Source organism: Ptychodera flava, chromosome 20 (assembly GCF_041260155.1).
Source record: "Ptychodera flava strain L36383 chromosome 20, AS_Pfla_20210202, whole genome shotgun sequence".
Classification (NCBI taxonomy): domain Eukaryota; kingdom Metazoa; phylum Hemichordata; class Enteropneusta; family Ptychoderidae; genus Ptychodera; species Ptychodera flava.
Window position 1 is genome coordinate 3,325,710 of NC_091947.1, and position 12,882 is coordinate 3,338,591.

Consider the following 12,882-nt stretch of genomic DNA (forward strand, 5'->3'; position numbering starts at 1 on the left):
AGCCATTGGCCATACTCAGATATCCCAGTGAGTGGACTGCCTAAGCTTAGCTATAAGCAAACATATGAACATCGGCCATAACTGTTAACATGTCTGAAAGCTGATTTAATACAAAGCGTATGCCAAATGTAGGTTACTACAATTTGTAGATTATATCTGCTGTAGGCGGAGATATTTTCCAAAATGTGTTAAAGACTTGTGGAGATAAAACCTAGCATTCCTGCAAACAATGTCATTTCTTAGCAAGATGGCAATTTATATGTGTGTGTTTGACCCCACAAGGAGGAGGAAAGTGAGAATGTTGTTGTACAGTCATGGTAAAATGATTTTTAATAGGGTAAGTCAGTCGTGTGACGTGCAGACAGCATGCATGTATGCAGTGTATGTCACCACACACAGTGGGGTAATGCCAGTAGTCAGAAATATTCTGAAAACAAAGAAAGCAACTTCACTCTTTGAAATGATGGCAAGTTGACATTCACCACGGCTGTGTATTCTATTCATATAAGATTAGCAAGTGGAAACTTCAGCATAAACATGGCCAAAGAAAGGCAAATACTTGAATGTGAAGTTTCAGTTATTTAATGAAGTCTGTTCCAGACAATTTCGGGCATGAACATATCGCCATTTTCTTTGTCACAAAATATCTACATAATACTGTCAAATCCATGATTTATGAGCAATTTTTATGTAAACAATGAGCACTGTTCCTAGAAGAAGCAGAGTGTACACTGCAAAAATGAGTTCTGTATCCTCTTAACTCGGAAATACCATGTTACATGAACAAGTTAGCCTGAAATTCCAGGATTTGTGAGACTTACAGTTGCACAACAAAGGAGGGATTCCTTCCCAAAGTGGTAGACTATTCAAGAGTCTATTGCCAATTTCCCTTTCAAAGGAACTCCCGTCAAAACTCACAAAGGAAGGGATAATACCGTGATTTGAGGAACAATCTCTGAAATTGCAGAATACTTTAACACCAGTGGATTTAGAAGCCATGTAAGTGAAATCGCAATTAGGAGGTTGTTTTCCCATGATGGTGAAATCTACTCTTACTTGTTCAATTAAACACAAAAGCTGATCTGAATTTGATGACAACTACACCAAAAATCCAGAAATAGACTATAGTGATGAATGATTTTACATACAGTACTTGATAAATACAGTTTTCTTATTCATTCACACATAAACACTAGTCTAGTCTAACTCATAGAAAATGTGTTATTTTGTTTTTGACTACAAACGATGCAAAATCTGACTTTACCTGGTTGATGTCCTCCACACATTCCTTACACTGGCCTTTATCATGAGCTGCATTGTAGGCATAGCAACCACCAACGGATGTTGCTTGTGACCAGGCGACCGTTCGTAGCAGATCTACATCCTTCCAGTTACACACACTCCAGCCCTCTGCACATAGACTGCTACTGTTTCTGATATGGCCATGCCATGAACCACTGCAAGCAGCTAGTCTGGGATGAGTTGAAAAACCTTCCATTGTTCCATCTGAACACCCTAGGAACACAATAAAAGTAGATAAATTTCATAAGATTGCGGTATTCTGTCTGTTTTTGTTAATTTCGGATTCATGTACCACTGCTAAAAGAGATAACAAATCTACAAATATTACAGATACCACGTAAAGTTTCAGAGTGTGTAATTATTTGGAAAATGTGGTCTTTTAACACTGTATCAACACTTGTCAATCACCTGGTGGCAAAGACATTAGGAGAATCACAGTCTGGACTGTGAGAGAATACCTATCTTCTACTCTATCCTTCATGTTTTCCCTGCAGGTAAACACCCTCTAATTATATATATAAATACACAACATGGGAAAATGAGACGATTGTTACACTTGACAGCTTTTTGCAAAAGCAGTAATACTTATTTATTCTTATCAGTTTTTCTTCCCTTGTGTAAAATCCAAGCTGCACAGCTATTAAATAGCATTGGTTGGTCTCTTAGGCTGAGAGGCCATGTTTGAAAATTAAGACAAAACTGAATAACTGGGTTATTCAACTGCTACATGTCAGATGTGACTGTGAGAGTTGAAACTTTCTGCAGGTACCCCTACCATTTCACAATACAATAATGGGACTCTGTTATACACAGAGTACAATCAGCAGGTGTCGCACACACTGATTGGGCCATACAATATACACGTACATGTGTATACCTATACTTGTGCTATAAAACATAAACATTTCACTGTCTTATACTCGCCAAACCAAATTACTGTGTGTGTTTATGATACATCTGCATGCATGACTACTTAGATACAAATGTGTGGTAGCTGATCTGTTTGACAACTATGACCTATGCGGTGTTCTGGTGTCACATCTGTTGACTGCTCAAAACAATAGCCTGGGCTCAAAACACTTGAGGAGTAAAACTCACGGTACAAATACCCCTACAGATAAAACACACAGCCTGTACCATTGTGCCTGCAACTGTTATGGTTCAAAAAACCATGATTATAGAACTGTATGCCTGGTATACAGAGAAAGGGGTTAAAAAGTTGACACCCTTGCTATTCTGGTACAGTAGGGAGCCATGTGTTATCTTCTGATGTCCCATACATTTTACACAAATGACAAGTAGAGAAGGAGAACACATATTAGTAATTACGTAAAGCCTGTCATTTTTCGCCAAAGAAGCTCAATAAAAGTGTTCAACATCACCATAATGTGAAAAGGCTTTGGTATATACATACCATCAACTGGTAAATTTGACTCGCACCTCGTTGGTCCAAACAGGGCAAACAAAAGCAAAATGCATACAGTGGTCCATTCTGAATAGACCTGATCCATGGTACTGATGTAGAGTATAATGGTTCACTAGACACACGCTCTGAACACTTGCAGTGTAATACCTGCCTACTGTACTGATCCACCTCTGTTGTCAACCCCTCCTTTTTATACCAGATAAAAGCTGGCCCCCTAGGCTACAAGTTTGTTGCAAGTTTGCTCTTTGAAATGCCCTCACACAAAGGGCTGATTATGACTTGATGCACAGTGGTCAGCTGGTAGGGAAACACCCTTCTCTGTCTCTCTGAATGCTGGCTGTCTCTTGTTTAGTTTGATTGGCTAGGCATTATTTTAGTTTCCCTGCTGCATAGCCACCATGCTAAACTTGTGTCAACAAGGCGTAGTGTTCCTGACTGCTACCATACAAAGACACCGCACTGCACATAGTGGTTGAACTGAACGGTGGGACAGAGGGAGTAAGTAAACAGGCTCAACATTCCAATCCTGGAGGATAAAAGGAAAAAGATAACTGGCGTCCTCATGAATGGCAGTTCTTGAGAAGGCATTATTATTAATCCTGAAATTGCCGCTCATTCAAAGCTCACCGATTGACCGTTCAAAGTTTGAAATTTTCATTGAGAAGAGGGAAGACAATGGATTGAGAATAACGTCCCAGGAAAGATGTGTGATCTCCTAATGGATTTAAATGCACACTTAATCATGGGAAACTTTCTCAGGCTAATAAAACTCATTGGCAAAGTAACTTTTTTAATTTGTCACCAAGGAGAACACTTGTTAAAAGTTAGCATGTAGAAGCCAATGGGACCACCATCAGTTGTGTTTTGTCATACTTAGAGGTGGCGTGAAAAAATCAATATGCCGGTGAAAGAGGTACACGATCTCATTGAAAGGTTCTCAATGGGTATCAATGGCAGAGCAAGAGATGCTCATTAGTTCACAGAAGGGCCCTTTGAGAGTGGGAACACAGAATGCAAGTGCATGAATTGTGGATTCATAACTCCAACACCAATGGTATAATTGGACAGCAGCAGTTGGCTTTCATAGCTGTTCTACCTTGACAAGAAAAGAACATGATGCTGCAATTAACTTTGTACCATATGTAATTGTCGCTATATATCTAACTCCTAGCATAATGTGAGCCCTATACCGGTGAGTGTCTTGACATGTACCTTTAAAATCGAAGTCCTGTAATTCACTGTAGTGCTAAAGTGCTAAAACATCTCCAAATTCAAGCCCTGTGATATAACATGGAAACAAATCTATTTGTCTATTGCACCTAGGCTACCCATAGGCAATAGAGAAACTGTCTATGGGCTTGCCTTTTATCTTTATGTTAATCTAGATACAGTTTCCAAGTATCTACTTTTCCATTTAGTGATCATAAAATAGTAAATAGCAGTAGGATATATTCAATCCTTTCCATACTTATGAACAACACGCAAGTAGCATCAATTTTGATGATATGCTAACATATACCCTGTCTCCTTTATTCAAACACACGAAAGTCACTGTCAGTGTTGTGATAGCTAGCTCCCTTCACGACACACACACACACAGGTATGTATTTAATACCAGGGGCATGTTCTTTGTGTTGTGGACGAGCACTTAGCACCCTCTTCCCTCCAGTACAGCTTTCCTTTGTATTATGTGAATTCACACAAAATGGCCCAGCCAGTTATCTCCTACAGAATACCTGCAGAGTAAATGGCTCTGTTTGTTTGAAATTTTACTATTTCTGTAAATTTTTAAACTTGTGTACATTTACTTGGATAGTAACAAAACCTGTCATAGACTGACAACTTGAATCAAAATGGTATAAGTTTTTTCTTGCTTTATGTGGCTGAAAGGAGGCTTCCCCTGAGGACAATAATTCCACAAACACATGAACATGTGTGTCTGTATCTGGTTTATTTGGATGTTCACTGTGATGTCCATTATTCTTCAAAGCCAAGGTCATGGCTTGAAGGCTAAGCCTTTTCCCATACTTCGTTTCTTCCGCCTCCTTCATGGGAAACTTGACCTTCACAAATGGTATCAGAAGATATGAGAATTGTAGACACTATCTTCGAAAACACTAGTTTTAGCGAACCAGACTATTCTAGATTAATCGGTGAGGATTTTGTCAATCCCACCAAAGGGCAGGAATTTAGATTAATTGCAGACAAAACTGAACAGATGTTTTGCTTGGAGGGAATTCACTCTCACCATTTTGTCCAGATATCAGTGTTTGAATTCTTTGGACAAATGAAAGAACATGTTATCGAGCTCAGTGTCAACTATTAGATGGTATTCTTGCAGACAATCACAAACAGCTGACTACCGGTATTTGAACAATGCAAGGAAAAAGCCAGTTACCATTTTCAATTCATCATTATTTTCTAAGTGTTCCATCTTTACATGTGCATCATCTGCAAGACGCTCTCATGGCACTTCACATGCCTATACACTATATGGCTGGTGTAGCTTGGTTCAGCAGCAGAAACTGAGCCGACTACGCAAACTAGCATAGCCACCAAGTAGCTATGACAGTTTGCTGAGCCAGGCTACACCAGCCATAGAGTGTAGCCTGTGAGGGGGTCTAATCATCTGTAACATATATCCTTTGATTTCATGGCTCAAGACTGCTGCTGCCAAAAGTTTTAATATATGGCTACACACTGTGCATGAAAACTGAAGGACACATTCTCAACTCTTGATGCATTTTATGATTATGTAAATAAAGGTAAAATGTCATACTTGTATACCTTTATAGAATACATCATATTTCCTAAATATGAAAAACATTTCATTAGTTTTTGTGTTCAAAATTGCCATGCAAAATTTGACTGGGTGATACATCAGGCTAAGTTTAATTTCAAGGCAATGTGATGGCGGAACTGCACGCAGTCCAATTTACTGTATGATACTGCAGAGTACAAATATATATCTACCATCCTATACCACCTTATACCTGCTCACAAGCAAGCATGTTTTGATAATTTTTCAAAATAATTTAAGATGTCTTACATTTCATAAAATTTAGTGACATAGTTGAAAGAGTGAAAGTTTCTCAGTGCATGAAATATTGCTGACATTTAATATCCTTGAGTGTCCTGTATCTGTCAATGGAAACCATACAAAAGAGTATGGGGGATGTGTCATGCTAAAAGCTACAAATGTACACTGCATGTTGCATGCCCCTAAGACGGCATTATCTGGAACCCATTAAATCTGTATACCACAGTTTACAATATATGTATGTATAAGCCTATACCTGGGGTTACAATCTCATCTGGAAACTCTCTATAAGAACACCCACCCTTCTACTGAATCTAGCATGTAATTATCTGACCTTGAGTAAAGTTTTATTGTATGAAATACCAGTTAAAATACCAGTTAGGCAGCACAGAGGTACATGGAATTAATGTCTTCCATTCCCACAATAATAAAATTCTGTTAACTATTATCTTTTATGACATTTGCCAATTTATAGCCAGGCACTCGCCCTGAGGATACCATGTTAACAGTCATATCCAAGTTTAGTATCTATCAATCATGTTACAAAATAAAAAGGCTAATAGACCACACACTTTTCATACCTTTTCGCTTTATTTTTTTTCATGTGTATGAAGGGGAAACTACTCATTCCCCCCTCCCCCTACATACATTAGGGAAAGTCAGGGGGCTACATCACTACACTCATGAATATGGGTGCATTAGCCACCGAGTTACAGAATGCAATATTCCAGTTGATGACAAACTTCACAGGGAATACTTTACAAGAAACACAGATGTAACAAATTGTGTAATGCAGTGTCCTACCATGGAAGTACCACTCCATAGTTCAACTGAAGAGAACAGTGAAATCATTTCAAATGTTCTTATCTTGTTTTAAGTTACTTTTGCTACAATGCATGGAGGAATACTGCTATAGTGATAGAATAGGCATTCTGTTTACAGCAACATCACATTGAATGTTGTGAACGTTCACATACAATATTGTATATGGTATATGTTATCCACTGCACAGAAGCTGAATGTCTTCTGGATTGAACGGTTTCCTTCATCACTCTGCAGGAAACCTATATGTAGGTGGAATCGGAAGTATGGTAGATGCTAAATTTGCAATTTGCTCATCTGGAATCACGATTAATGATAATGAACAAGCATTAAAGCAGACTACCCAGTATCCCTTGGGTGTGCTTTGGCAACTCAACATGCATTAACGATGAATGTACATGTACACTGTGTTCTTTGGCAGTTTTTGGTGAACACCACATTTAGAATGCATTGGAAATGTAAATAGGTGATGCTGTTTTGATAATTACAGTCAAACCATTACAATGATAGTTAAATCCACAGGGACCATTGCAAATGAGCTAGTCTCATCCGATCAAAAAGATTTTCTTATCTATTTTCCATTCAGCTATTCAGATTAGTTTCAATTCATTTTCTGCCCAGCCACACACTCAATCGAACTCCTAATTTCATTACCATACCCACAAGACGGCATGTATTTGGGAACCAGTGACACAGAAGATGCAACATAAGGAACACATACAATAGCTGAATTAAGCAAAGGAGCCGAGGTCTAGTGATCTATAGCTGATACGTCATGCATATAAATGGCAATTTAACACAACTATGTACCATCACATTTCATTCAAGGCAGTCAAAGTTTGCTGATTGGAAAGTGTTCATAACAACAGAACAAAAAGTACTGGTCAAAACAAAAGTCGTGCTCAAACTTTGCTGTCCCTGCCTATGCCAAGCAATAGTGTGCCCAGTATTTTTACCCTGCTTGTCTGCAAAATGGTGCTACTTGCAAGTATGTTGCAACAGTCACAACACAGGACTAATACAACAGAGAGAAATGACATGAGGTTTCATATCATAGAGAAAATTTGAGAAAAGACAGAGGGGTGTGCGAAGGAAGGGAAAGTGAATGACCCATCCCTGAATAATATGAATTATTTCAGTAAAATTCTAAGAAAGACTAACACATGTAGAAATAGGGTATCGGTAGTTTAATGTACATATCTCTTAAAAGACTATTGCTGCTGAAGGAAATAGCTAAAATGTCAACAGTGTATGGCTTCATTGTGGACACATACGGATATTGCCTGTTATGAATGTTATTGTGTAATCATTCTATAGAGCATGTCATGTCTGGAAAACAGGTTCTGTGACTCATCTGCCATGTAATTCTTTTTAAGTCTACTTCTCCTACTTCTTCACGTAATCCTGTCATATTATTGTTTCCTTAAAACTTTATAAAAGGTGCCATGTTAATCTTCTTGCTGAACATTATCTGAGAGAATTCAGCCTGCTAAACTTCTGCTGCCCACAAAAAAATCAGCTCCTCTGAACAAAGTCCCTTCACACACAGGACTGTGCTCTAAGCCTTTTTCAACAAATACTTGCATGGGCAGGAGCTGTTGTGAGCTGTGCATGAGGCTAGTACATGTTTGGTTTCACTGAAAACCACACTGTCACTCTTCTTGCATTAAACAGCGTCTTTAAAACTGAAATTTTTTTTACTAAAGTACATGTATTCAGTGCATTTCCTGTGAGATACATGTATACAGCTGTTGTAAAGTAGCCTGGTAAAAATTTTCAAAGATTGCCTGTCAAGTCATCAACAAACTCCCCTATAATGTACCAATTATCCGAATACTAACATAAACTATTCGGGACAGAAGAAACCATATTTCTGAATTTGTACCCTGCCAATGGTCTGGTCCCTAAACCTTAGGGAAAAGGTAGCTGGATGTGCGAACACATATTGTTTTATCCCAGCAGCATGTTTGCACCAGTGATTCAGCAACCATGACTGTTGATGTTCTAGTACATGTATCTCTATGTCCATCTGAAACTGAAAACTTCCATAGGAATGATACAAATCTGTATCAGTACTAGAGTAGACTTCAGAGAATTCACACTTCCTGACATAAGAAGATTGACAAACACTTGTTTAATGAAATACATTTATTGTAAAACACTGTCATTTACTGTATTGCATCACCAGCTCATCAATCAGCTAAGCTATCTTCAATGGTGAAAATATGAAGACAGATGTACAGGCATACTGAAATGCCAGATAACATCAAAGACATTCATCCATGCCACTGTCCTGATTCCTGACTCTGTACTGGTAATTATATTGTACAACTCAAAACATTGAGACAGGTTCCCTGCAACATACACATATACTATATTCGACATGTAAACAGCTGTGTCAAGTGTGATCTGTATGTGTTTAATGATTTTTCAAATATTGCACAGCAGAAAGGATGCTCAATCCTGATCAAATAGTAAACTGATTACTTTTATAATTAATATTCATATTTCTTAATTATTTATATTTTTGCTAGACTATAGATGTCTTATCCGCCTGTGCATGAGGAAAAAATCTCTTGATTAGAGGAGAGGTATCACCTATTGTCCACAGTACGTGAGGCTACCCACAATTCCCCTTGATTTGTTCACTCATACATTTTTTGCTAAAGGCTTTTTCAATTTTATCAGTTTCTTAACAATATTTAACTTACAATCAAGTTTAGGATTATTTGCTAAAACTATGTTCCAAAATTATTGATTTTGTTTAAAATTCAAGAGTAAATTGAATGAGAAGTCGATGTTTGGAGGTACTAAAAATTGCACACTTTTCAAGATAAAGTTATCAGCAACTAAGATGGTCTCATCATACCACCTGTCAGACATGCAAATTTCCTTTGTTACGAACATTAAAAAAAATCAATACCCTTTCTTTTGCCAACACAGATGCAACTTATTCCCTTAGTTTCCTTGAAAATATTGTGTATGGCTGTCAAAAATCTATGTCGACAAAATTGCAAAATTGCTATCTCCTCCGCGGAAAAGGGGTTGATCTTCTCATTATTCACAGTGAGAAATCAGAAAATTATGATTATCAGAACTATGTTGCCAGAATTTTGAAATATGGACCGAGTTGTTCTGTGTACAGAAGAAATTTGCGTCAGTTCAGTGAGTGATCTCCGTGTGTACAGATCATGGAGAATTGTGGGTAGCCTCACTTACTGTGTTGTCCTGAACGACAGATTTCTACTAGTTGGGAGATTTTTCCACGGTCCCTCCACAGGAGGAGGGACTGTGATTTTTCCCATTTGGTCTTGTCATTGGTCTAAGAAAAATAATTATGGTCATCTATACTGTCATTGTACCACCAGCCTAGCTCACCTCTGCCATATGCCAGACATCTGGAAGGTGGGAAAAGTCATGGCTGCTATTGCTGATACATGATGATGGCCTGTATTAACACAGGAAGTGGGTCTTCCTAGTGGCATCATTATGTTTTTAGGAAACACAAGGGAGTGATTATGTAAAACCATTACTTTCAATGGGCAAATGATTTCTAGTCAAGACGCTTACACTTAAAATTAAAGATAATTATCTCTTTTGAATACTCATGTCATATTTGTTTGCTTTCAACTTTAAATACACCTCTGTGCCTCATGGAAGTTTTGATCACTGTACTCTGTAAAAGAATATAGATTCCTGCATAAAACAGTTATCAGAGCAAATAAAGCTTACATTGAAAAGTAAAAGATTTGTCTGAATCCCATTCCATCTTTATATTTACATGATATCATTACATACATCCCCACCAACATCAGATCCAATGATTGGATAAAATGTGACTAGACAAGATAATTAAATTACAAAAACAGTGGACACTGGTAAAGCCACATGCTTTGATTTGGTTGTTTTGTTTGGGCTCTCACAGACATAACAACCTACTGTAACCAAGATCAAATCACTTATAACTGAATGTGAAAAGGAAATGTATAGCGTTGTTCACATTGGCAACCCAACTGAAATTTGGGCCGACGCTAAATAATCCTCCATTTGGGAACAGATTTGGTCTGTGTCCGCACTAACCGGTACCTGAATTAGGGCCGACGTAAATTTGCCGTCCTTTGTGACCTCTGAACTGTCAAGGAACAAGATGGCGGATTTGAATACTGGTGCGCTCTTTCTACTGTTCATGATTTTCCGGCGGTTTTTACGCACAAGGCAGGCAAATGTGACTACCACTCGTCATTTTGCGTCTCCTCCGTGCTCCAGTTAGTCCCACGAACCGCCATATTCTACGCGCCAATGCGTTACTCAAAATGAACATGTAAGGGCGTCAACTGGGACCAGGGCCAACGTAACGTGTCCACACAGGCTATTTGCGCTGGCACAATTTTGCGTCGGCCCTACGTCTGCCCTGAGCCCCCCTTCTCACCGGGACCAAACTGAGTCGGCCCAAGGCCGACGCAGCGTGTCCACATTGGTTATTTTACGACGGCCCCGGCCCAGCACTGGTGCTTCACCGATGCAAAGTGGTCAATCTGAACAAGGTATATATCAGCTATCTGCCCCCCCCTCTGTTCCACTGGTTTATCCCTTACTCGAGCACAGCTTCAGATCAGTGAACTCAGCAGATAGCTCTATTCCAGTCTTCCTCCTTGATAAACATGCAATTCCTGCTGTCAACAGTGATGGGAAATGTATACCAGTACACAATGTATACAAACTAAATTTAAGAGAAAAAGATACAGAGTAAATACTGAACCATCAAAATATTTTGAACATGTGGGTGTACTTAGTTCAATTTGTGATCAGTACATAGAGGTTAAACAATGAAATACAATCTTGAATTCATGACAAACTAACTGTCAAACCAAATGAATGTGGAGGGATAAGTACATCAATGTGTCCATGCAGCTATTCAGCTGGAAGCCCCATCTCCTGGCATGATTTACATGCTGGCATTTCCTGACCACTATTCACTGAAGTGGTTAGCATGGAATGCTTCTAGAACCATAAAGTACAAATGAGATCCTGAACTTTGTAGAGATTACATTTCATGGAGCTTCATGCCTGGTTTGCGATGCTTCGCTCCTTTCTGAGGAAGAATGTCAGTACAGAAATCAGTTATTTCATTTTTCACCGAGTCAAAGAGACTTTTTGTATTCTTCTTTACATCTGTGGTGACCCTGAATGCTAGATCATGTTCTGTTCCACATATGAAAACTTGTAAAAGTACCAGTCATGCTCCACTTTCAGAGCACTGTACAGTGTTATCCATATTGACACAGTGTTATCCTTAACATGACTTGAAATATCGGTATTGTAACAATTTCAGCAATGTCAAATGACTTCACTATGCTGTCAAACACGATGTACATGAAGCCTGACAGGCAAAAATTTGAGATGGCTCATCATTTTGTTTAACTTTCTTCTGCCTCCATGACCTGATCCATGATTCAAAAAAAAGACCAATAGTACGACAAATTGAATGAGTTATACCAGTAGATGAAGAAAGCTCTCTGATTTGCCATGCCAGGTATACTGAGAGAGGTTGGAGTCTTCTACTATGACAGTGACATTGGGAGTTCTTGTATGACTAGGCCAAGGCAAGGTGGTAAAGGCCACGCATTGGAAAGAAAAGCAATGTTTTTTGGCAAGCTAGTCACACTGACTGTGGAAAGAAAGAGAGCTGTCATCAAGCTGGTGGTCTAGAAGTTAGCCCTGCTTTTGGACTGGAAATACAAGTTTGAGGCAAAGGATTGGCATTATACTGGCAAGCCAACTACATTGAAGTAATAAGCAAAGCACTGTCAGTCGGCAGGTTAGCTACACTAGTAAATGTTCCGTTATTCCCAATAGCGGAATGTATCTCACAATGCACGGCATAGAAGTCACTGATTCCTTGAACTCAACAACTCATACCATACATGCCGAAGTTAATCACACCATGGAGGTTGCTGATCACACACAAAGAACATAGTGTACATGATTGGCAAGGGGGAATAACGGACAACAATATCACCTTTGAAAATACACCTGCATTGACGGGGCGTATCACCTTTAGTGGCGCTGACATTAATCTGCTTTAATCCCTTCACGTTATTGCAGTAGTTCCTGAATAGAATGCTTTAGAAAAACACACAATACTTGTAGAGGATTTTGGATTTTATTACTAGTACCTTTAATAATTGTTTATCGAAGTGAAGAGACAATAATATGCTTTTACATCTACTTACTTACTGTTTCAAAATCCCTCAAATTACTGTTTTTACCTCAGCCAGAGATATTCTGGAAC

The 12,882-nt window shown here is 38.6% G+C and overlaps 1 protein-coding gene across 3 annotated transcripts in view; it reads right to left on the reverse strand.

Moving 5' to 3' along the window:
- LOC139119773 (uncharacterized) overlaps positions 1–12,882 on the reverse strand; it is a 66,365-nt gene that overhangs the window by 33,286 nt on the left and 20,197 nt on the right. For 2 of the 3 annotated variants that reach the window (XM_070683657.1, XM_070683658.1), the window contains exon 2: positions 1,265–1,515. In XM_070683657.1, coding sequence (XP_070539758.1) covers positions 1,265–1,515 — 251 coding nt within the window. Of the gene's footprint in view, positions 1–1,264; positions 1,516–2,716; positions 2,905–12,882 lie in introns of those variants that run through there. The other variant, XM_070683659.1, reaches the window with a different exon arrangement.